This window comes from Acromyrmex echinatior, chromosome 5, assembly GCF_024713525.1.
Source record: "Acromyrmex echinatior isolate Ae372 chromosome 5, ASM2471352v2, whole genome shotgun sequence".
NCBI lineage: Eukaryota > Metazoa > Arthropoda > Insecta > Hymenoptera > Formicidae > Acromyrmex > Acromyrmex echinatior.
In genome coordinates, this window is record NC_141856.1 from 12,863,092 (window position 1) to 12,888,126 (window position 25,035).

The 25,035-nt window shown below is 29.1% G+C and overlaps 3 protein-coding genes across 4 annotated transcripts; 1 reads left to right on the forward strand and 2 right to left on the reverse strand.

Moving 5' to 3' along the window:
- Positions 1-235: 235 nt before the first annotated feature.
- On the reverse strand, positions 236-13,742 carry LOC105151278 (uncharacterized). Of its 2 annotated transcripts, none has more exons than XM_011064900.2 (10): positions 13,652-13,742; positions 9,193-9,411; positions 8,259-8,455; positions 7,467-7,589; positions 3,884-4,173; positions 3,173-3,377; positions 2,724-2,846; positions 2,387-2,607; positions 1,356-1,689; positions 236-923 (listed from the first exon to the last, which is right to left on the reverse strand). In XM_011064900.2, exons 2-10 carry the CDS (start codon positions 9,408-9,410, stop codon positions 742-744), a joined length of 1,893 nt encoding a protein of 630 aa, XP_011063202.1. In that variant the 5' UTR covers position 9,411; positions 13,652-13,742; the 3' UTR covers positions 236-741. The 2 variants fall into 2 exon arrangements, with proteins under 2 accessions (XP_011063202.1, XP_011063201.1); XM_011064899.2 differs by lacking the exon at positions 13,652-13,742 and adding an exon at positions 9,753-9,964.
- A 79-nt stretch (positions 13,743-13,821) lies between these two features.
- Scamp (secretory carrier membrane protein) lies at positions 13,822-16,972 on the forward strand. The gene is made up of 8 exons (XM_087406378.1): positions 13,822-13,963; positions 14,585-14,845; positions 15,065-15,128; positions 15,236-15,364; positions 15,530-15,686; positions 15,765-15,866; positions 15,944-16,070; positions 16,151-16,972. The coding sequence occupies exons 1-8, from the start codon at positions 13,907-13,909 to the stop codon at positions 16,310-16,312; spliced, it is 1,059 nt and encodes a 352-aa protein (XP_087262504.1). The 5' UTR covers positions 13,822-13,906; the 3' UTR covers positions 16,313-16,972.
- LOC105151279 (DNA helicase MCM9) lies at positions 16,759-20,597 on the reverse strand. The gene is made up of 11 exons (XM_011064901.2): positions 20,328-20,597; positions 20,059-20,206; positions 19,764-19,925; positions 19,529-19,654; positions 19,352-19,458; positions 18,996-19,212; positions 18,652-18,885; positions 18,161-18,531; positions 17,882-18,091; positions 17,603-17,757; positions 16,759-17,515 (listed from the first exon to the last, which is right to left on the reverse strand). Exons 1-11 carry the CDS (start codon positions 20,420-20,422, stop codon positions 17,463-17,465), a joined length of 1,878 nt encoding a protein of 625 aa, XP_011063203.1. The 5' UTR covers positions 20,423-20,597; the 3' UTR covers positions 16,759-17,462.
- Positions 20,598-25,035: the final 4,438 nt, after the last annotated feature.

Below are 25,035 nucleotides of genomic sequence, written 5' to 3' on the forward strand. Positions count from 1 at the left end.
ATTAAATTAATTTTACAGTGTGTCATAGCTGTGAACATTATTTCTTGTTACATATATATATATATATATATGCATAATTTATTTTTAGATACACAGTTATTTATTAATTAATGAAACGGAAGGAGAGTTTTGATATATATATATATATATATATATATATATATATATATATATATATCAAAAACTCTCCTTCCGTTTCATTAATATATATATATATATATATATATATATATATATATATATATATATATAGGTATTTTCATTGTATATTCTTCTTGCTTTTGACGTCACGATTTGAAACAGTAGTAAACAGGAGTCTCTCAATATAATGTACAATACAAAGATATTCTATTTTATATTATTATATAAAACTCATTTTTTAACTTCTTATGCCCATTTCCACCGATATAGATTAACTTTAATCTCGGTTCAACTTACTCTTCGTCTTTTTCTAATCTTTAGTTGAACCGAGATTAAAGTTAATCTATATTGGTGGAAATGGACATTAGTGAGTTAAATCTTGCTTAGACGATTACCTGCAGTTGCTATTACAGACTAGACATTTTTCAAGAGCTGCTATAGTAAAAAAATCGTTAATATAATTATTAATATTGCGAATGATTCGCATAATTTATAAATTATTTGTTTGTTTCTGGTGAAAAATAAATTATAGAAATTTATCTATATTGTTGGCAAATATAAAAAAATTCGTCGGAATTCTAAACTGTAAATTTATCACAATCATCCATTATTTTTCTGATTATCTATATCTCGCAAGTGATTAGATAATAATTCCCATTTCGACGCCCATGGAGGCTTGTCTAATGCTTGAGTGTTAACTTCTTCTATTAAATTCATCAGACGAATGAAGAATTCATTGAGCTTACCAGCGGTACCGCGTCGCAATTTCTGGAAATGTTTATCTGAAATCCAAGTTTTAACAGTGTCAAAAAGCTATTTATTTCTATATTAATATTAATCTGTTTAATAGAAAGCGACAGAACAACAAAAGTTAGCGTCTATGAGTCTGTGTTCCTTGCAGTGTCGTAAAGATTATCGATATTGAAATATAAATAGGATAAAAGCGGACTATGTTGGACAAATCGATATTTCTGGGGATTGTGATATGACGCAAATAAGGTATAGAACTGATGGATAGGATATAATTACTACGTAATATATTACTACGTAATATATACTACGTGTCTCTAAACATCTTTAAGCAAATATTATTTTTGGGGACTATTTTAAAGATTATTATCCTGATTATATAATTTTGCATAGTGTGACACTTATTGTGTTATATACAATAGTATTATCTAATAAAATAATTGTTAATTAAAAAATTCACATACGTGGAGGATGAAAATAATTTTTGATCCAAATTGTTTGCTGCGTCAGTGCCGCCATTAGCCTTTTGGTAATTAAACTCTGGCTTTCAGCTGTCACAGGTCTTAAGCGAGTAACGAATCGCAAAAGATATTCTAATAAGTATCTTGTACAAACAGATAGCTTTTCAAGGCATCGCTGCGGCTTTGAACTCCACACGACAATGTAACTAAGGCTGTTAACGTCAAGAAGAGGATGCTTCAGATTTTCCAACCATTCGAACAATAATGCTGATAGTAACTCTAAATTAGTTTCCAATTCTAATCGCTGCCAAGCAGTACATCGATGATTTAAGTCACTCTGAAAATATGTTTTTCATTTTCTTACTATTAATTTAAAATTATTGTTTATTGTAACAACGCATAGCGTTATGAACAGATTATTAAATAAAATATCAGGCAAATTACTATATGTTATTATAGTTAATATTTATATAATTTTCTATAATTGAATATTATTATGTTATATTTTTTTAACAATTTAATTGCTTTATGCTATTTTGCAAACTAAGATAAAAACATTTCTATTTTTCTTTTAAAATTTTGGTTATTATTTCTTCAACATATATTCGATTTAGATTGCTATAACTGTAAATGGTACGGTAATGTGTGACTTAAAGACACAAAAATTATGTCTTTAACATAACTAGGATTAATCATAATAATTGCAAGTGATTGCAGTTTGTGACTGCAATTTGATTGCAGTTTTAAAAATAGAGTTATATTACACACACATAATACATTCGCGTTGTACGCCAAATTGATTCATTCTGTCTGTAAGCATATAGCTCACACTTACTATTCATTATTTATGATTCTACAGCCAACTGTAAGCATTGGCATTCAAGCAATTTACATTTGAAGTAACTGAATGAATGATTTGTATGTATATGCAGTATATATATATATATATATATATATATATATATATGCAGTAATTAATGTACATGCTGGAAATAGTTGTGTCTAAATTTTTTTGGTATAGATATAAAATATACCTGATAATTCTGCAAACATTTTTTTATAGAATTTGGAAGTGAAACACTATCTCTGATGAGTGCTTTGATAGCTTCTTCGGCCGTCACTGTTTCATAATCATTACGGGAGACGCTTCTCAAGTCTATGTGTGACTGAATCTCTTTGTAACAATCATTATCAAGCAGATCCTGATCGTGAATGCCATCACCTAAGACATCATCCACGCAACTGTCGTCCAGACCTGTCACAGTATATAAGATCCCATTGTAAGATGTGCACATTACTTTAGCGAGATATCATCGAAATAAATGTCGATGATACCATCGAAAAAGCCACATTAAAATTTGTTAATAGTACCTGGAAATGTGGAGTCACAGGAAGGAGTATCTGGTGACATACAAAATACGTCACTCAATCTTCCTATATCATCACAGGTATCTCGGGACGAACCTTGACTACTATTGCACGCTTTTGTGGAAGCTAAAATATATAATATATAAATATAATATAAACAGTAGCGGTCATAAATATTTTGATACTAATCCTTGCTTTCCAAGATATTAAATAAATCAAGAATAAATAAATTAATCAATAAATAAAGAAATGTTCGAAAAATATCAATTTTACATATTTACTTTATTTTTAGAGAATTTAAACAAAAACTATATTTATAAATATACAGATATTAATCGAAAATAAAACATTCCACAAACAATTCAATTACTTAATTGGATAATCTCAGGAATGGGCGAAGGTTAATTTCATAAATTGTTTAATTATTAAATTGCATGTAATACTTCTCTCACTTGAGTATTCATAGGAGTCCGTAAGGGATTCCGCCCACGAATAGGAGTGTCGCATATTACCCTTGTCACGGAATTTCTCCAAGACGTGACAAATGAACTTTTGAGTAAAAGGCACGTTGGAAATCGTATATGCAATCTCGGAAGCCGAATTATCTTCCTGACAATCGCAGAGCTGTAGTATCCGCTCGCAAATAATAAAAACGATCTAAGAAATACATAGTTAATTAATCAGGAAATTATATTTTGCGTAGATAATCTTAATAATAACAATGGAAAATTAATATGCGCTCGTTTATGTGATAATAATCAATCGAAACTACTAGGTCGAAAGTCGATTACACGTTAGAATATATAAAGATTAAAATAAATTAAAGACATCTCTTATTTACTTTCTACTAATATTTTTAAATATTTTTAATGGTATTATTTCTTCCTAAAAATTGAATTAAAAAAATCTAATTCTAATGTTGAATTTATTAATAATACCAATAAGACTTACAAAAATAGTTGAGAACACTAATTAATTCTATCGATAATTAAATTAAATTAAATTAAATTAAAATTAATTAAGTGTTATTTATTAATATTAATTATAAAGTTAATATTTAATTATAAAATTTTATATAATGTTTTAAAAAAATTACATGAGATTTAATAAAAGAACCCAACAACACATAAGTGAATTGTGAAAAAAAACAGAATGATTCGCACTTTTGGAATATGCTTGAAGGTGCGCTGCTCATATCCATGTAGCATGTTATATTGTTTTTTCAGGTACGATTGAAGGCTATAAGGTTTGTGATTCCCCGTTGTACTGTGCAAAGGGAATACTATCATTTGTGGAAGCACAAAGTGCTCGAATTCCTGAATACAAATTATTTGCCCGCGCGTTTGTATGGCGGAGGGACGTTTCATGCGGACAAATCTAATGGCATCGTTCGCCCTTACACGAAGACTGTAAATAAGATAGCACGCTATCAGAACACCAGTTCTGCCAAGACCTGAAAATAAAATACTTTCGATATTTCTACTACGGCTGGCTTATTATCTGCTTAATTGCAGATTCATTAATCAAATAAAAGCACAAGCAAGCAAATTATTTAAAATAATTTAAGAGCAAAAAAAGATTTAACTTTTAACTATAAGAAAATAGTGATAGACATGTTATGTATAATGTAATTGTGTATAAAAATTATATAAAAAAAGAAGTAACCGTAAAAATGTTTTATCAAAAAAGGGAGAAGAAGCGATCGCAATTTTAGATTGCATGTAAGATTTGAGATATGAAATGGAAGCTTATCATTCCCATCAACTATAAGAAAATATTCTTCGCATTTTAGATTCCAAGAATAGAAAGGATAGGTCACGTTAGGTAACCGTGCTAGCGATAAAGCATTTCATCGATTTAAAAAGTTTTATAGATTAATAAATATTGCAATTCTGGAAATAAAAATGTCAATTGTAGTCGAATTGTATTTTACAACAAGAAGCGAGAACTTGTATGTATACATGGTACGTATACATATATGTATATTTCTTAGATGATATCTGATTGGCATTAACAATGCTAAAATCTTGTACATTTTCATTCTATAATTAAATCACGTAGCATGCATGCAAGACATTTCTACAGTTGCAGCACGCTGATCAATTCAACTGACCGCGATAACTGCGGCGCGGATAAATTCTACAATTTAACTTTCCTAATCACGCTCGTTACGTTATCTTCTAAATTATTATCTTCTGCTACATTTGATCAATTTTAATTTCTAAAAGTGACGATTAGCATCAAATTACGAGAATATTAGAATTAAAATCAGTAACATAATAATCATAATAATCTCTTTGCTTTTTAACAATCAAAAGAATTTGAGAGAACATAATTACGAATAAATAATGTTTTGATAAGAATTATAATTTTGTGTTCTTTGTAGTTTAATTCCGTACGTGATTTTTTTGCGTAAGTCAATACTAACATTTTTTAACGAGAAAGTGATTGTACATTTACAATAGTTTCAAAGCAATCATTACGAAGAAATTGATCAATCGATCAGAATAGACGTCTATCACATATAACGCCACTTTAAATAATAATGGAGTCCTAACATAAATTCACATTTTGATTATATTATTATTGATAAAATTTATATCTTTCATATTTTATGAATTAATTTAATCTTATTAATATTTAAGTAAAAATTTCATTGATATTTAATAGAGAAAAGATACAAAATATATACAATGTTATCTCTAAAAGAAATAATAAGATGAAAATATCTTTAAGATAAATTTTTAAACTTACACTTAGTTATACTGATTATACATCAATTTATATGAAGTTAAATTTATAATTAATTAATATTTTATAACTTAATAACAAAATAACATTGAGTAACAATATTGAAAACAACATTGAACTCACAAATTAAAAGTCATTAATGTATTTAGAACCAGATAATTCCATTTAGATAGCAATCTTCTTTTTGTATACATCATATGACATAAGAAGATTATATATTAATTTGTCATGACTGACCTTAGTGACATCTTTAACTTTCATTATACAGCACTTTGGCAATTAGTACATTTAGACGCAGCCTTCTGCGAACATATATATATCAAAATGAATATTTTTTTTATCGTATACACGTAAACAAACGTGTTTTACGTAAACGTAAACAAACGTGATAGAATACGAGTACAAACATATATTCATATTTTAAATTATTTAATTTCATTAATATTAAATTATTTAATTTCATTAATATTAAAGTAAAATTTTCGAATTAATGTTCTCAATAGAGAAAAGATACAAAATATATATAAATTACTTTTCAAAGAAGTAAAATACAAAATGAAAAACAAAATATTTTTAAAGAAAACTTTTAAATTTAATTATATGCCAATTTATATTCTTAATTTCTTAAAAATATATTACTAAGCTCGATATATCGCTTATCGTTTTATCCGCATTTTATGCTCTAATGGAATGAAACTCCCTTGCGACGCGTCTGTGAAGCTAAATTATATTAAATGGACGTAACAGCCTTAGTTTATTATCTTTATTATCTTTAATAAATTTATCAGTAATTATATGCTTTAACCTAATTAATTATATATGAAATTATTACAACTAGCACTGACTTTTTTCTATATCAAGTTATTTTTAGTCAAATAATTATTATTATTTAAAGAGCATTATGAAAAGAGCACCATATTTGATAAATTAATTTAAATACATTGATTGCTAAGTAGCAAATTATTTATTTATAATAAAAAGATTTAAATTTTTTCAATAATTTAGACATTTATACAATTTTCAAAACAGAAAGTATTTGTTTGTTAAACAAATAATGCAAAACGTAAAACAATTAATATAAAACTATTAATAAAAATCATATCACGTATATTGTTAACTTGTAAATTAAATTTTACCATGTATTATTTAATTAAGATTACTATTTCCTACTTTTAATATTTGATAGAAGCTATTAGCGTGTGCAAAATTCACGATATACATACGTATGCATTCATATTTCGTCGGTCGATTTTATATGCAATACAGAGCAATATAATGTCATACATGATAAATTCTTTTCAAATATTTCTTAAATCGATACATTTAAAATTTACAGATCACTAAAGTAAAAATGCTTATAAGTCATTTAATAAAACTTTTAATCAAATATTAATGTAAAACACTAATAAATAAATAGCAAAATAATAACATCAATGAAATCTAATAAGAGATTTATAAATAAATGAAAAAAAGATAAAAAATTTTACGCAGGATAATTAAAAACTTTATGGAAACTTTATATTATAATTTTGTTTAATATATTGAATACATACTGTATATGTAGTAATATATTTTTTTATTAATTCAATTTTTAGACAAATACTTATAAATAATATTAAATTAAAAAATGAGAGAAATATGCTAACCAGAGATATGAAACATTTAAGTCTTAGAATGTATTCGTTCTTATTTCTGTTCTTATTTCAAGATTGTCTTAAGTAATGACTTAAGTAATATCTTAAGTAATGACTTAAAACGCTAATGTGGCCTTCTGATTGGTTTGTGACACCTCAAAGACAGAACTTAAGATGCTCTTGAATATAAGAACTGACTATGAATACTGACCTTAGACCTTTGATTTAAAAAAAGCAGTGTTAGAGTGAAATTTATGCATCTACATATGCATCGATCTCATACGATCATACATTCAAAAAAGCCATGATAACTGCAGGGAATGCAATTGGGTCAAGTGCACTGCACGAAAAATCGATTTACCGGCATGACAGTGAATGGCCACTCTTCCTTCTTGCACGGCAAAGGCCACAACCTTGACCATGTCCAAAAGTTTCCCCACCGTGGCGCTACCATAATCCTTTAGGGCGAAATTATAATAATAAACTGCAACAGATTTTCACGTGATCGGTAATTGAGAGAGCTTGATGTTAAAACTTTCCTGTGGTAATAGGAAATAAGTGACAGCAAAATTATTTTGGAACATTTTCTTCCTCTCTATAGATATACACTTTTGCTGCATTGCATGTTATATTGTGAAGCTCTTCGATCTAACTGATGGTTGTTAGGATCGAGGGAGAAACGCTTCCACACGATTCTACATGCGTTTCAACACAAGGACAAACTCCCCTTCTATTTTCACTATTATCCTTGCTAATTTAAAAGTAAAACTATCGTTTTGTTTCGCTATTATTATAACTATATTTAGTTTAGATATTATCATGTAAATGCGAAATGCAATAACGTAATATTGATTTAAGTAAATGGCTTTTTATAAACAATGCATTATTTGCAATGTACTGATAATGGGAATGACTTTCATTGAAAGTCACACTAACATTGCTTGGATTTATCCGTCAATAAAAGATATTAAAAACAAATATAATGGTAATTTAAAAATTCAGGAAAATTATTAAGTTATAAATTATCTAGATTTAATTTGTTTTTATTTCAAAAATATATTATAAAAGACAGAATCAACGTTTTTTTATAAATTATTCTCGATGACTAAAAAATAAACATTGCGAACTTTTAGTAAATATTTTTAATACTTACTGTCATTTTTCATAAAAATGTTGGGATCATATGTAAAACCGCTCTCTTCTAGCGGACCACCGCAACTTGCGTGTTCGCCTGGTGTTTGTAGATTTATTATGGTTTTTATATTCCATCCTTGAAATTGGGCAATTATGTCTTTTTTTATTATCTGTGCGGTATTGGGTCGTGCCATCGCAAGGACATCATCAGTTACCCTAAAATATTTAAATGATTAAACTATTTAGATGACAAAAACTGATACAAAAACTGGTAACGATAACAATAACAAGTTTCTGACTATAATGTTAATTATTTATGCCGATGCAACAAAGGGGATATTAATATACCAAATATATGTACATTTGAATAAATCAAATTTAAATAAATATTCAGTGCTGTTGCAGTTGAGCGATACTTTGACAGAATGTCAATAATAAGATGGTTAAAAATACAGTCAAATATACAGCATATCTGTCTTTATGTCAACATAAATTATTGAACGAGTTATAAATATTGCCGAGTAATATTTAGAATAGTTCAAGACTATGTATAGAAGCGAATAAATACATATTTATCAAATAATAACAGTTACTAGATTTACGGTAGTTGATAATTGATATTTTCTAAAAGTCTAAACTTATATATACAAAATATTAATCAGTTATTTTATTAGGTGTTGGAATTAATTCGTAGCGTTTTTTAATGAAAGAATGTTATTTATTTCACATGAGCATTAAAAAATACATTAATGAAAGTACTTCCCATCTCTTGTAAAACGCTACGAATTAATTCCAACACCTAATATTAATAATTTATTAAAAAATGATATTTAGTAAAAAATAGTAGTATTTATTAAAAAATATTGGCAAAACGTTATTTTCGCTCATTATTCAATAATTACTTTTTATTTTCGTTATTCAATTAAACTTTAATGAATAGCTTTAGTGCTCACCAATGCGAAAAGATGTTCTGTATTGCCATGTGGACAGCCGGCCAGGTTTTTGGATTTTCATACTTGCATCTGGATCCGCCGCAAAAAATAGCACACTGTATAGCCTGTGGTGTGAATCTTCGCAAATTTTCCGAAAGTTTATTGTATCCCGCTTGAACCTGGCATGCATCCGTTTGTCCTCCTTGAAGTCCCGCCGGTACCAACGAGCTTACATCCATTCTACAATCGAATAAAAATCTGGATAGAAACGATAGTAATTCTTTATAAAACTTTATAAAAAATTTAGAACAAGTTCCAAAATTATGACAAATTTATAAACTTTAAGAAAAGGAGTTTTTAGAGCCTACAGCATTTTAATTACATATATATTTTGGTATAAGTAACAATTTTGCATCGATATATCATTCTTTCGGATACGTTTCATCTAACATAAAGTTACAACATATTCTCTTGTAAAATTATGTAATTGCAAACACACAAATTTTTATTAACGGTTTTAAGAAAAAAAATTTTTTTAATTAAATATGAGTGTAAGGCAATATTGTATAATATATATATACATTTGCGAAAATATTCACGTCCTTTTCATCCATCTCATAGCCAAGCACGAAAATAACGATTGTTTTTATTAATCACTCTCGTTTATCCAACTATCACGGATTTAAGTACACGCGATGCGAATTTAACGTATTGTCTAATGTAAAAAGAAAAAAAAAGCAGTTAACACGGTAGGATAAGCACATAGCGACTGGCAGTTCCGCTACCATAACATCGCTTTATCTGTTATTGAATCGCAAGAGTTGCGCGTGCGTCAGGCAAGGTAGTAAATCATATTGTCATTCTTATATGTACAGTGTTTGTACGAATATTCGAAGTGCTGTAAGCGTGTAATTTAACACACGATACTAAGGTGCATTGACCTTTCGGTGCATGACATTAAAGTAGAATTAAGATTGCATGTGATACCTTTTTTTTTAATCTCTCAGGTTCATAAATTTTTAGTTAAAATCATTAGAATTATATTTATATTATCAAGAAATTATTATAAAATATACTTAGAAAAACATTTAATGCTCTCTTATTACACACATACACATACATTGTTAATAAATATTTCTATGTCTTTCAGTTTTTTCTGTACACACATCGTGAATGTTGTTCAATTCAAAATTCTGAATAGGAAATACAATTTTTCAATCCAATTTTATCCAAGTGAATCTAATTGTATTCAATTGAATCTAATTGAATTTGGATTAAATCCAATTAAATCTTATTGTAAAAAAGTTTTCACTATTTAAAATATGTTTTCGGATAGATAAAATTTCAATCCATTTTAATCCATTTTCGTTTACTGGAATAATCATTAAGACATTAATTATCAATTCAATAAAGAACAGCCCGGACTAGTACGTCTTATATTGGCACTAATCATTTATTTATTTCATCCGTTATAATTTTCAGATCAATTAAGATAAAAATCAAACATCATATTAATGGATGGGGAACGACGGCTGAATTCCCAATGTTTCGGATATTCCAGTCGAATATTCCAGAAAAATAAAAGAATCATTGTAGAATGTGTCAATGTTGTTAAAAGTTGAAATGTTTAGAATATTGTACGAACATTTCTTGTACAAGTATATCATAAAAATCACGAGCGAGCGAGCAGTATATATATATATATATATATCTTCGCAGAAAGAGAAAAAATAATCGACTATGCTCAGTTAATTTCTTACGATTTACGATTTGCGACTCTATTGTAGAACTGGCTTCATCTGACAATCGCAAGAATTTCAATTGTTCAAATTTCTGTATGCTGGATTCTTGACGAATAAATGCAAGAATTTTCGAATGCCAAAATTTTACTTCTCTAAATTAATTTATATGTGTTATGCACATAATTGTTGCAAATTTTCGCCATTCGATAATGATATCTTAGTAATTCGTGATAACTTTATAATAGTTAAAATTTTAGTTATCACGAATCATCGAGAATTCATTTTTGTAAAATTGTTACGAATCATCACATTATCATTGTCAAACGAATGCATAGTGGGCATTTGTAACAATTATGCATATATAAGTAAATTTTAAGAAGTAAGTCTGTAATATCAAATGTTCATTTTTTTTTTAATACTAAAATGAAATGTTACAGAAGTGCATGCAGCTCAAATTACTGTAACAGAATGTCGGCACAAATATACAGATCTTTAGAAAATTAAGTCTTGAAAGTGCATTACTTATACTTTATTAAATCATTACAACTTGTTCAAAAAATAGTAATGATTAAAAAATCATTTTAGAAAGAAAATATTATTTCTATTTTACAATGCAATTAAAAAAAATTGCAAAAAAAGTTGTTTCTTTTGTTCACATCATCAAAATTGAAATTTATTTTTCTATTCTTCAAGGTTCATTTTAAATTGCCGTTTATAGCAAAATCGTTGCAGAGTCACGAGATTTGAATTAAGTATTTAAAAAATGAGGTTTCACGCTTTAAAACGCTTTTTTAAACACTGTTCTGCGACCATTTTTCACAAAGATAAGCAATTTTCAATTTGCTCTTTTATAACGATAATTTTAAATAATCGCTTAATTTTTTTTAATAATGTACATATGTATATACATATATCAATGACAATGTTAATCAATATTCAGTAAAGGAAAAATTATGTAAACGTAAGTATGTACATAAAATATTATATATGCATATTATCTTGACATTTACAATTTGTGAATGATAGCAGGACTTGTACTACATCAATTTTGAACACACGCGACTTTATCAGCAGTGATAAATAATGTGATACGTAGTTCACATTATTTTATGAAAATGATGTTGGTGCCGCCAGTGTACAAGCGTTTTCGAGCGTTTTCACACGAAAAAGGCCCGGACGGTCGCTCTCAGATTTCTCTTTAGTTCTACTGTAGGCTGTAGGGTCTCTGGTCTCCAGAGTTGGGAACGTATCATACATAGGTATTTAGTATGATACTACTTTCATACATTTATGTATTATATATCATAACCTCACTTTTTAATCCGATGATCTTATTTAGATGTTTTGGACTGACAAAACAAATTTACATTTTACTGCAATATCAACAATTTGAAATACGATATGTAATTATGTAATTATGAAAATTTATTAGAAAATTAATCTGGTATAATCAGATTAGATGCCTAGCAAACGAGAATGGATTGAAATGGATTAAAATGAATTCAGATTTTCAGAAATAAGGATTCATGAATGTTAAAATAAATCTTTTTCATCCTGAATGCATTTTATTCATTTATAGGAATTGCATAAAACAAATAAATCTTTTTCAATCTCGAATGCATTTTTATTTATTTATAGGAATAGAGTATATTTCTATTTTCAATTAAAAAATAATATTATAATATTTTGTGTGGTGTGATGTGCATCGTGAATACTGCTTAATTAAAAATTCTGAATAGGAAATGCAGTTTTTCAATCCAATTGAATCTAAAAATAATTTCTGTATTCGCATTGCGAATATTATTAAATTCAAAATTCTGAATAGGAAATGCAGTTTTTTAATCCAATTGAATAAAAAAAGTTTTTCTTTTAATGGTCCATTTTCTTAAAATGGGCCATGAATATTATTCAAAATTGTGAGTAGAAAATCCATTGTTTCATTTAAAAATATATCATAAATGCTATTTTATTCAGAATTATGAATAAGAAATTTTTCGTTTTAATTCAACTGAGTGAAAAAAAGGTTGTACCGTAAAAATATAAATCATGAATGCTACTTCATTTAATAGTTAAAAGAAACATAAAAAGAACTACGTAAATATTTATACATATAAAAGTTTTAATAAATTGAAGTAGTAATTACATGAAATTCTATTCTATATAGTTATTATTTTAAAACTTTTACAAAAAATATACACTAGCTGTATAATAAATGTTACATATGTAAATTCCTTATTTTTAATAATTTAATAAATTAATCGCTTTTATGTATATTTTATATTAATACGTTTCTTTTATTATACAGCTAGCGTATATTTTTTGTAAGTTTTAAAATAATAATTATATAGAATAGAATTTCATGTAATTACTGCTTTAATTTATTTAAACTTTTATATGTATAAACTTTTATATGTATAAAAATTTTTTATATGAAAGCCAATTTATTTTTATAGGTTTAAAATATGGATTCGGATAAATTGAAAATTTCTAATATATTTTAATCCATTTTCGTTTGCTGGGTGTACTTTCAAATTAAATCTACGCGATAAGAGCAAAAATCTTACATTTTTAATAAAATTGGAAAGTTTTTGAAGTTATTCCCAATCAGCAATATATTTCAAAACTTCAAAAACCTAAAAATATTGTTTTTTAGTCAATAAGATTAGAGATTAGAGTTATATTAAAGGTATCATATAAGTTTGATACGTATGAAACGCATTCATACGTATCATACATACCAAACTTCCAGAATGTGTATCAAACCCAACCTTGTCTGGTCTCTAGTATTGAGTTCGCATGGACTGTGGAACTATAGTGAGGGACGTAGATCGAAATAAATGGCTGCTGCCACGGCGTCACCGTCAGTCACCGTACGTAAAGGCGGAATTATGGCTCGTCAGGTTTAGGCAGATTTAGATAAGATTAATTGAGTATTATCAAAATCGTGCGAGCGTTTCGACCGCGTAACATCGGTGCAAGAACGAGGAGGAGAGATGTCCGGCTTTGACGAGAATCCCTTCGGGGAGCCTACGATTAACGATCCTTTCTCGGTGAGTATAGCGTTTATCTCATGTGTGTGACAGTGATGAAAACGAAACACGCAGAATTGTGCTCCAATATTGCTCGCATATCTGTCAAAATGCTCCGAGGCGTAAATCGGTTTTGAGTATCGTTGATATTTCGCTTTTCCGAAAAGTCAATAAGATTCATCGAACGATTTTGCGCCGTAACTTAAATGCTCCGCTAAAGATTATTGTATGTGTCATCATTCTAATGTCGGCATAATTTACCTGCATAACTTTTCCTTATTCTTATCGAGAACAAGGAGAGAGAGGTCGAATTTATAAAATCTAATTTTGTAAATACATAGGTGTATGTTTTGTTTGTGTACGCTTTATATATTTAATAATATTATATTTTGTACGTAATTTTGTGTCATTGTGTACTATTCTAATATTATTTCTCTTTTGCGTTTAATTATAATTCGAGTTTAAAATCCTGTTTCGAAGTATGATTCAAATAAAGTATATCTTCTTTTGAATAATTTATTCAAATATGTTTCTTTGTACATCCTGTAATATGATACATATAAGAATAAAGAAAGAAGATAAGATAAGAGATTTTATTAAAAGATTGAGAAGATATGTCAATGTATACATTTTAATATATAGGATCCAGCGATACGAAGAGCAGTAACTTCTACGCCCGCTAGTAGAGGCCTTGAAGATTATAATCCTTTTGCCGAACAAGGCACTCAAGGAACTACACAAGTAAGAGGAGCAGTAAATCCACCAATCTATGGAGGAGTCGGTGCAACACAGCAACCTGCTACGCTTCAACCTACTAATCAAGAAGCACCTCCTCCTGCATATGCTCGTACTCCCCAACAAACAGTTAATGCAGCACTTGGAAACATGTCACCTCCATCAGATGTAAATTTATATTAAAATACTTATTTCAATATATTTCATGTACTTGTGAAGTGTACGTATAAAATGCATCTTAAAAACATCTGTTCTTTTCAGCTGATTTTTGCATCGTTCATCTCTTTTTATTTTCATATTTTGATTTTTACTTTCTTCCTTTTTCTTCAACATACAGAGAAAAAGAAGATCAAAGATCAGATAATAGAAATTATTCGAATGTTTTAGCAACGGGCAGAATCGGAATGGAAAGCGAGGGCGGAAGAAGAAATGAGAAATACCCCGTACTATCGTTAGTAGTTATATTACTGTATACATTTAATATTACTGACATAACATTTTATTTTACAATTTTTAATATGTAAAACAGCTTTACGTATTTATTTCTTGATATTTTAGCAAGACGAAATAATTGGCCGCCATTACCAGACAAGTGTTGTTTCCAACCATGCTTCTACCAAGATATTGATGTGGAAATTCATACAGATTTCCAAAAAACAGTGAGGCAATTATATTATCTGTGGATGTGTAAGTTTAATTATATGCGAGATTGAGATCGCGCTATCGCGTCATTTTATCTTTTTACTAAACAATAAAGATAGAATGACACAATAGTCGATAGCGTGCTTCTCGCCATTTTATATTTATTAATATTTATGTATGGATAATATTATTTAATAATATTGTTTGTAGTTCATGGTTTTGTTCTGCTATTGAATGTAATTGGAGGATTTGTCTTGATGCTGTGTGGCCAGGGTTTCTCAGCCTTCGGTTTGGCTATCTTGTATCTCATACTCTTCACCCCATTCTCCTTTATGTGCTGGTTTAGACCAGCATATAGAGCTTTTAAGTAAATTCACTTAATTTGGGATATTAAGAATCTGATGAAATATAGAAATTAGAAATAAATCTTGTTTTAATATTTCAGAAATGACAGCTCTTTCAATTTTATGGTCTTTTTCTTTGTCTTCTTCTTTCAATTAATTGTCACCGGCATCCAAGCTATAGGCATTCCTGGTGCTGGAACATGGTAATATATTTGTATTGTACTTAATTTTATGTAAGCATTTGTACATTGATACAAATATAAATATTTCTATTTTTCAGTGGCATAATTACAGCAATTAGTACTTTTGATGCAACGGCCAAAGGTGTTTTTGTCGGTCTTATTATGCTCTTTGTTGCTATTTGTTTTCTTCTTGCGGCAGGTGGTGATCTCTTACTGCTTACTAAGGTATAGTATATACACATAGATGAAAGAGTGAAGATTAAATGATATTGATCTCAATGAAATAAAAATGAGACTATTTTTAGATCCATCGTATTTATCGTACCTCCGATGCGAGTGTTACGAAGGCACAGCAAGAATTTGCTACAACATTTTTGCGAAACGAGCATGTGCAAAATGCTGCGAGCAATGTTGCGGCGAGTGCAGTTCGCTCGCAAATGGCTAACGCTAGCCAACCACGCTACTAAATAATTCTATCATTTATTTGTCCTACAAAAAACACTATGTTCTGGCTTTCATCATTCAGTAAGTGGATAGATCTCATTAGTTCCACTACTTATGGATTATACAAAACGATCATAAAATATTGCAAATTTTATTCTTACATTGAAATTCTGCAATAGACTTGAATTATACTTCACGATCAAATTTATTCTCTGATGTGTACACTAATTAATATTATTAATACTGCAGTTAATACTGCAAATTATTTCGAAATATTAATGGATATTCTAAAGAAATTTTTCGAAAGCAGTATGTATTTTGTTTCAAAAATATAATATTTTTGTTGAAAGAAAATTATACTATACATACAACATTTTTATATGTAAGTTTGATGTATTAATTTGTATTTCCGTTTATTTATGAGATCTTTAAATTAGGTTATATGATGTGAGTGAGCTCTTGATAATCATATCGATCATATCATCATGATTTAATTATTATATAATTGCTTATATTTACTAGCTTTCATATTTTAGTGGCACAGTCTCATAACATTGTGATCATATTATAAGTTATGAAAATAATTAAATTTATTCAAAATTCAAATAACTACAAGATTTGAAGTGAACATAATTTGATTCATATTTGTTGAATGTTAACATAAACGCTAATTTACTTATAAATATTCAATAATTTTCTTGTAACCTTGTTAAACCCTATACATTCCTGTTTTTATGCAATATGTTAAATCATTTTATTACGACTGTCGTTTCTCAAACAACTATTGTTCTTATTAAAACGAATACATATGTTAACGATAAAAAAGTTTTTACTGAATTGATTTTACTGAAAATTGTATACATTTGTAAAATAATTTTATAATTTTTCCAAAGCGTTAAAAAATGTTATTTGTTGAAACTGAAATATATTATGATTTTTATTTGTATTTCTTCACATATTATAATGATAATAAATATAAATAAATATAACTAAAATTGTTAAAAATAATCTTTACAAAAATAATCACGAATATCAAATATTTTCTATGTGAAATCATCAAATGTGATAAATCTTATAATGATTATTAAGTTTAATAGATATTTATCATGAAAATATTAAATTAAAAATAAATTGATTTTTAATTCTGATTATATAACACACATATTGGCAAGTTTATATGTATGATTCCAGTTCTCGTAAATTAAATTTTTTGAGTAAGTCATTTGCTGTAAGAAAATATTGTGATGTTAGTATCGTATAAAAGAATGCTAAAATATCTTATTCATTTCGTGAACTGTTTAATATAAATATACCTTTTAAACGATATGTTGCTACTGGATCTGTTGGAAATGGACAACCGGCATCAGAACTATTTACTAATGTGGTTCCAACCAATTCTGCTGCAGTCACAGCATCAATGACTTCTACTTTAGTTCGGTACATGAGTTTAGCGTGGCCCTCAGCTAATCTGAAATCAATAAGTCCAATAATGTTATTATCGTAGATTGCGATAATTGAAATTGAATCAAGACAAACAACGTTCGAAAAAGAGATGTCTCATTAGTGATGACTAATTTAAATGATTATTTTACCTGATAAGACTATCTAAGAGTCGCACTGTTGTTCTCTCAGGCCTTCTTTGTGGATCTGATCTATGATGAAGATAAGTTGCACTGAGTATCTTCTGTGCCTCTTCGGTTAGTACTGGTTTTAACGTATGTACATGTGTGAAATATTCGCAGAGAGTCTCTTCTGACCACAAGCTCGTTAAATTTAAAGGACCCATAAATGTTTCAGAATATCTATAATATTTTGTTTTATTAATATGAATGATATTGATTGTGCAAAAAAGCAAATGCGAATATTATTACGAATTATTTTCTTCGTCTTCACAGGCAACTTTCAAAATGTGACTCGACGCCAACTTATCCCATTCGGGATTTCTAGTATCTTTCAAAAGAAGAATCAGATCGAAGCGTGACAAAAGAGGATTTCCTAAGCAGGTCTTCCATTCATCGCCCGTAAAACATCCACCGTCCGGATTAATAGCTGCAATGACGGAACAACGGCTGTTTAATGTGCTCACCATGCCGGCTTTGGCGATGGAGATTGTTTGCTGTTCCATTGCTTCGTGTACAGAGGTTCTATCATGCGAACTCATTGTCGTGAATTCATCCACACAACACACACCTCCATCTGCGAGCACTAAAGCCCCTGCCTCTAAATGCCAACCATCCGAATCCTGTAATGAATCTCTCGCAATAAATTTCTCTTTCTCACTCATTTAAGAAATCATTTAATAAATGATTTCTTAATTAAAAACGGTGAATGAAAACAAAGCATTTAATATGTAGGTACTAACTCTGACAGCAGCTGCTGTAAGTCCAGCAGCAGTACTTCCAACGCCGGTTGTAAAGACAGATCGTGTAGTTAATCGAGAAGCAACACGAAGTAATTGCGATTTGCCGGTGCCAGGATCTCCAACTAGAAGAAGATGAGGCTCACCTCTTATACGTGTTCCCGTTTCATTAGTTTTTGCCACACCACCACACATAACAACAGCTAACGCTAATTTCGCGATATACATCCCATATAACTGTAATATAATTAAAGAAGAAATGTGTTATTTATTAAAATGTTTTTGATGTTGATGTAAAATATTAAATGTATATTATTCTGTATAATGTTTAAGAATATTGAATATACTTGTGGACAAATAGAGGCGAGAATATTGTCTCTGCCAGATAATGCATTATCTCTATAATGTTCCCAATATGCTGTAAATGTATCTTTTATTTCTGTTGTAGAGAATGATGCTTCTGAGATTTTCCTGCGTATAAAAATGCTATTTGCCATCAGAAATGTCGTAGCTTCTGCGCGTTGACCAATCTTTAATTTACCCCATTTTCGTATAACTACTCCACTACAAATATTTTTATATTTGTAATTGAAGTTAATTGCTAAATCAAATTTTATTTTAATAATTATAATATTGGTATTTTTTTTACGTTATAACAATTATAGATATATTAATAAAATATAAAAATACATAATTTATGAACCTGACATCTACATTATCTCCAGGTCTACATTTATCAACAAGATCATCTAATAATACTACTTCCAGACCCACTGAATAGTAATTCCTTGCATCTGTTTTACATTGGTCCTGTTTATATAATATTGTTCAAGTAAAGAATAATACATATTGTAATCAGAAAATTCTTTTATGTTCATACCCGAATCTTCATTTCTTGGTAATCGGAACAATCCTCTTGTTCTAAAGACGTTGAAGCAGTCAAATTTTGAGAACGACATGATTGACATTGTTTGATATTCCTAAACATTTGTTTTTCCCATTCTAACTATAAGAAAAAAAGTTAAAATTAAGATTGTTATATGTATATTAACTTTAAATTATAATTTGCTATTATTTCATATTGTATTTTTTTGCTATACATACAATTTACTTACTTTGACTAGATTAATATGTTTGCATTTTCTACAGATGAAACGTTTTTTCATTTTCATAATTGTGGGCTGAGACATGCGTACTACAATTCCAGATGTCGAAACTAGCTCACCGATTTGACCTACATCCATTTTTATTGGTACTGCAGTAATTCGAATATGAACCTGCATATGAATATTTATATATATATGTCAAAATAAAAATGATTATTTCAATATGCGTAATATATATGTAATATGCGTAATTATAATGCGTAATATACATGTAGTAATTAAATAATAAAATAAAGACTCGTACTCTGGTCTTTACTATTTGTTCATTATCAGGTTTAAATAATTGTTCCTGAGCTTTTACTGCTGCCTCATCACACAGTGGTAAATAATGTCTAGGATTGCGTAAGATTTTCTGTGCATTCTCTGCATCAGCTTCAAATAATGACACAAAACTAAAAAGTTAAAATACAATAAGAATGTTACTATAAAATTATTTATCCTTTGATAAGAAATTACACAACAATAATAAGATATATCTCTGCTAACCTAACAAGTGCTTGTAAAATGACTTACTTCACGTATATTGAATAGAATAAATGGTCCTCTGTAGCATTTAAAATGTCCTCCAAATCTTTCGTATGATGTTTCAAAAGATAGTCTTCAAGCATGTTGACAGTTCACAGTAAAGTATCACTAATATTAATCCGAAGATGTATCTCAAAACACAACACAAGTAGCGCATGTGATCATCTTCCCGCCAAACGATTTCAGGTAAAGTTAGGATCAGCTAGCTACTCTTCTCTCTCTCTCTCTCTCTCTCTCTCTCTCTCTCTCTCTTCCTTTCTATCGAACAGCTGTAATCATCTTCTTTTCTTTGTAACATTTTCTATTGGGAAAACTAGTATAACACTGCAATTCGGAGTGCAAATCGGTTTGCGTATTTTCAATGTTAAATGTTAATATATAATTCAATCCTTTTATAAGGTTATCATAACAATGAAGAATCTATAATTAAAAGAAAAAAATTATTTATTAATACTGACATTATGTTAATTGATTTGCATTCAAATGTACCAGTATTGCATTAATATTCTCAGTGAAAAATAACAGACTCTCCTGAACTGCCCACCACAAATTTTTAGAAAATCTGACCCGTATTTAGAACGCGCTTATAACGATATTAGCGCGCTAATATGTTATAATTTACATTACGCATATTATAGAATGTTGGAGATAAAAGAATACGGGCCTCTATATCTATGAATCTATCTGAAAAAGATATACTAAAGTACATCCTTATATAGAAATTTAATACTAGTATCTATTGGTGAATTAATCACTTATTTTGAGTGTATTAAAAGTAGTAGTTAACTATTAATAATTAAAATAAATGATTAAGTGGCCAATACAGAATATCAAATTTTTAAAAGAGATAACTCTTATAAAAAATACTACTGAACATTATTTTAGTGCGCAATAGTATTTTGAGCCACACTACTGCACTACTGTTGTAGTACAATAGTATAAAATTATTTTTCTTACATTTGATTGTAAATGGTTGATTTCCTATGACTTAAGATAATCTCTCATAATTTATCATTTTGCGTGAAGAAACTATGCAGAAGATTATTGCGTAGGAGTCTGGAGATTCAAACTTCTGCAATAATCTTCTGCGCAGATGTTCGATGCTCGACACTTACATGTAATGATACCTTACATTATATATTAAGCCCTTATATTATATTAATATATTAAACTGGAATCAGACTACGCATTGAAGAATGAGATTGAAGATTGAAAGATTGAAGTTTGACTAATCAGAACAAAAAGAATCAAAACTTCTTTGTCCATTGGTGAAACTTCAATCTTTAATCTTTAATCTCAATCTTCAATGTATAGTCTGATTCCGGCCTTACAGAGTAGAGAGATTGCGTACGAATTGAGGATTAGAACAATTCAGCCAATTAGAATAAAACGGATTAAAATTAAAACTATTTGATTGGTCGAATTCTAATCCTTAATTCGCAATCTTTAATCTTCAATCCGTAATGTAATACAGGCTAATAACTGTTATTTACATGTCTGGCAGAATGTATTATAGGACCTCAGCACAATAATGGTCGTAACCGAGTCGTGAATCGTGAGTCGTAGTCGTATGTCAACGCACAATGTTTTGACGTATCTGTATCGATCACATTACGCGTCAATCTCTTGTGATGGTAACATGTCTACATCAGCGTTCATCTTTGGTAAAATTACAAATCGTTAACGGTAAGTGACAATTATATCATATAACTGTACAAATATTTTAATACTTCAAATATACATATATATATATATATATAAATTGTCAATGCATGTATAACGAAATAATGTGTAACAAATTTCGAAATGATTAAAAAACATAATCTTATATATCAAGTCCTTTGTACATTAATCGAATCAGTATACATACAAAAATTTTTATTCATTTGTAATAATACAGTTATTAACAATTGTAACAATTGTACATTGTATTATTACAACGTTGCAAATGAATAAAAATTTTTGCATATGTATATTACGTACATCGTCAAGGAAGCAGCGTAATTCGCCGCGAGATGGACTCGATTTCCGTAAGCAGAAAATGACGCGGATCCCTATGAAGAGATATATTATATGTAAATGAAATTCGTCACTCACTTTCAAATTTCAGAGGTGCGTTCCAAAATTAAATTTGATCAATCTCGATATGATTATGAGATTGGAGGAAATGTAGATTAAAACTAAAGTAAAGCCGGCAGTATACAATGCTTGTTTTCTTGCTAGTTAAATTAGAATCTTATCACTATGTTGCGATGCTGGCACTGACACAATAAATATATTAATAATATATCATTTATTTTAGGATATGTGAAATATAAAATTATGAGTAAAATTTTATCTTGAATTTGATTGCGAATTATAGATCGTCTAAAGTGGACTTAATAGAGATTGTATTTTTATTAATTAATTAATTATCCAATTATAATCAGTTTAATAATGTATCATGTTTTATTTATTATTAATTTTCCAATTTAGCTAATTCTTTGATAGGCAAGATTTAATTGTATTCCATTTACGTGCGCGCTATACTATTATATCTATTTCGGTAAAAATGTCACGCCCGATACGTGGCAGTGATTGCTAAAACCTAAAACGCCATCAATGCCGCAGATTCGTCAGCTGTCAGTTAAACGCTTGAAATTCCATTTGAGCCGGAAACCGTTCTCGCGCCACGCTTCGAGGGTTTGGTAGCAGTTTCGGTTACTTTTCGCCAAACCGCATCAGCGTCCGGCCTCCATTAATCGATCCCTGTGTGTCTCGACCGTCTATCCGTTTCATAATTCCGCGTCGCGGTTTTGTGCGGGACTTTGGGGTGAAACTTCTTCCGCAACATCGGAAACCTTTTTCTGCTTCTAATTTTCGTTGGCAGTGATGAGAGTGGGACGTACATCCGATAGGTGCATTGGGGAATAAATGTTATCGAATGAACACCCCGGCCGAATAGACATTCTAGGTTCCTGAATATACAATATATTTCAGTTTCGATAAAATCGGATTTTTCGCTCGTTCAAACAGCAACGGAGCAAACTGGAAATCGATGAAAATATATACGGCAGAGATAATGGTATTCGATGGACGAGTTTCCGCTCGATTTTTCTGTAATTTTTTTTACTCCATATGTTACTTTTTTTGTTTTTTGCTTACAAAATAATTATTTCTAAAATAATAAAAATAATTATTTCTAGAGAGATTGATGGTTCTCTAAATAGTGATACGTGTACATTTTTCTTCTTGCCTAACGAAATGCAACGAAAAAAAAAAAAGAAAAATTAATATTTTATGTTAGTGATTATAATATACATATATACATGGAAATAACAGCTTTGCTGAAGTACTTAAAAAAATTTAGCTAGAAACAGATTTGAAAGTAACTTTGTTGGCAAAATAATAGGACGCTTAAGTTGATTGCTAGAATATAAAAACTTTTTGCAGCTTTGCTCATCATGTTTGAGTTTTCTATATAATTATTTAGATGAACTAACAAAATGCTTTTCAGATATCTAGTAAAAATTTTTAAGTATTTCAGCAAAATCGTTCTTTCCATGTATTAAAAGTACTTAACACAGCGCATGAAAGTAAAATATATGTATTTTATATCAACTACAGATATTGAATTTATTTTAGATTCTGATACTTTTAATTACACAAATTTATGTTACTTACGCATTTATTCTCTTAGTGAACAAAATGCTTTATTGAGCGGAAAAGACTACAAAACTGAAGTCGAGCGTCCGGAAACAAAGCGTCCGTTAATCAACGTTTTAACGATATCCGATTTAGAATAACGTAGCGCGGCGTAATTCATCTTTTTATTTGTCGATTCTCATCCGGCACTATTTCTTCCCGGGGTCCGATACCCGGAGGGGTTTGATTCAAATTGGAGCACGGCGACATTTCAAGTGGGGATAATGTATATTAAATATATGACGTCTGTATTGGTTTTACGATGTCATTAGTAACGATTCCCTTTACGACCTGTTTCTGAGTTATAAATTACTGGTCGGATATACGATGGTAGAGAGAAACAGTGTAATTAGCGTTACTGTGCGCGCGTACCGGATATATATGCCGAGGTATAATTGGTCTGCACACGATTGCACACAAAACTTGCCTCATCCATTTTGTACTCTAACGTCGCGAGCATAAGTCTTGCGATCTCGTGGAGATCCTCAAAGCAACCTCGTCTAAATTTAGCCTTTACTGTCCATTTTCGTGCATTGTATAAGTATGCAGGCATTTTAAACAATTATAATATTACGCTATCAGAGAGATGTACGTTGATTTTAATACTATATGATCAGAATATACTATAAAAGGTGCAGTGTTTAAAATGTTTACGTTTAAATTATTTTTGCAAAACAAACGTTTAATAATAAAAGATATTTCAATTTTAAATGTTTTAATGTTTTAAATCCAAACATCGTGTTTTGTTTGTTGAAAAAGTTAATGTTTATTGAAAAACATTTTAATATCTTATATTTTAATTCTTTTAGCCCTTTTCATCTACCTTACTACTTTTAAACATATATTCTAAAACTCGTTTATAAATAATAAATTTAAAAGTGGCCTTATTTAGTGCTGGGCCTTATTCGACTCAAATATCTTAAATTGAATTAATTATGGGCAGTAACAAATTATTATAATAGACATTATACCTTTCAGTTTCGAATAACGATATTTCTTTGCAGAAACGCAG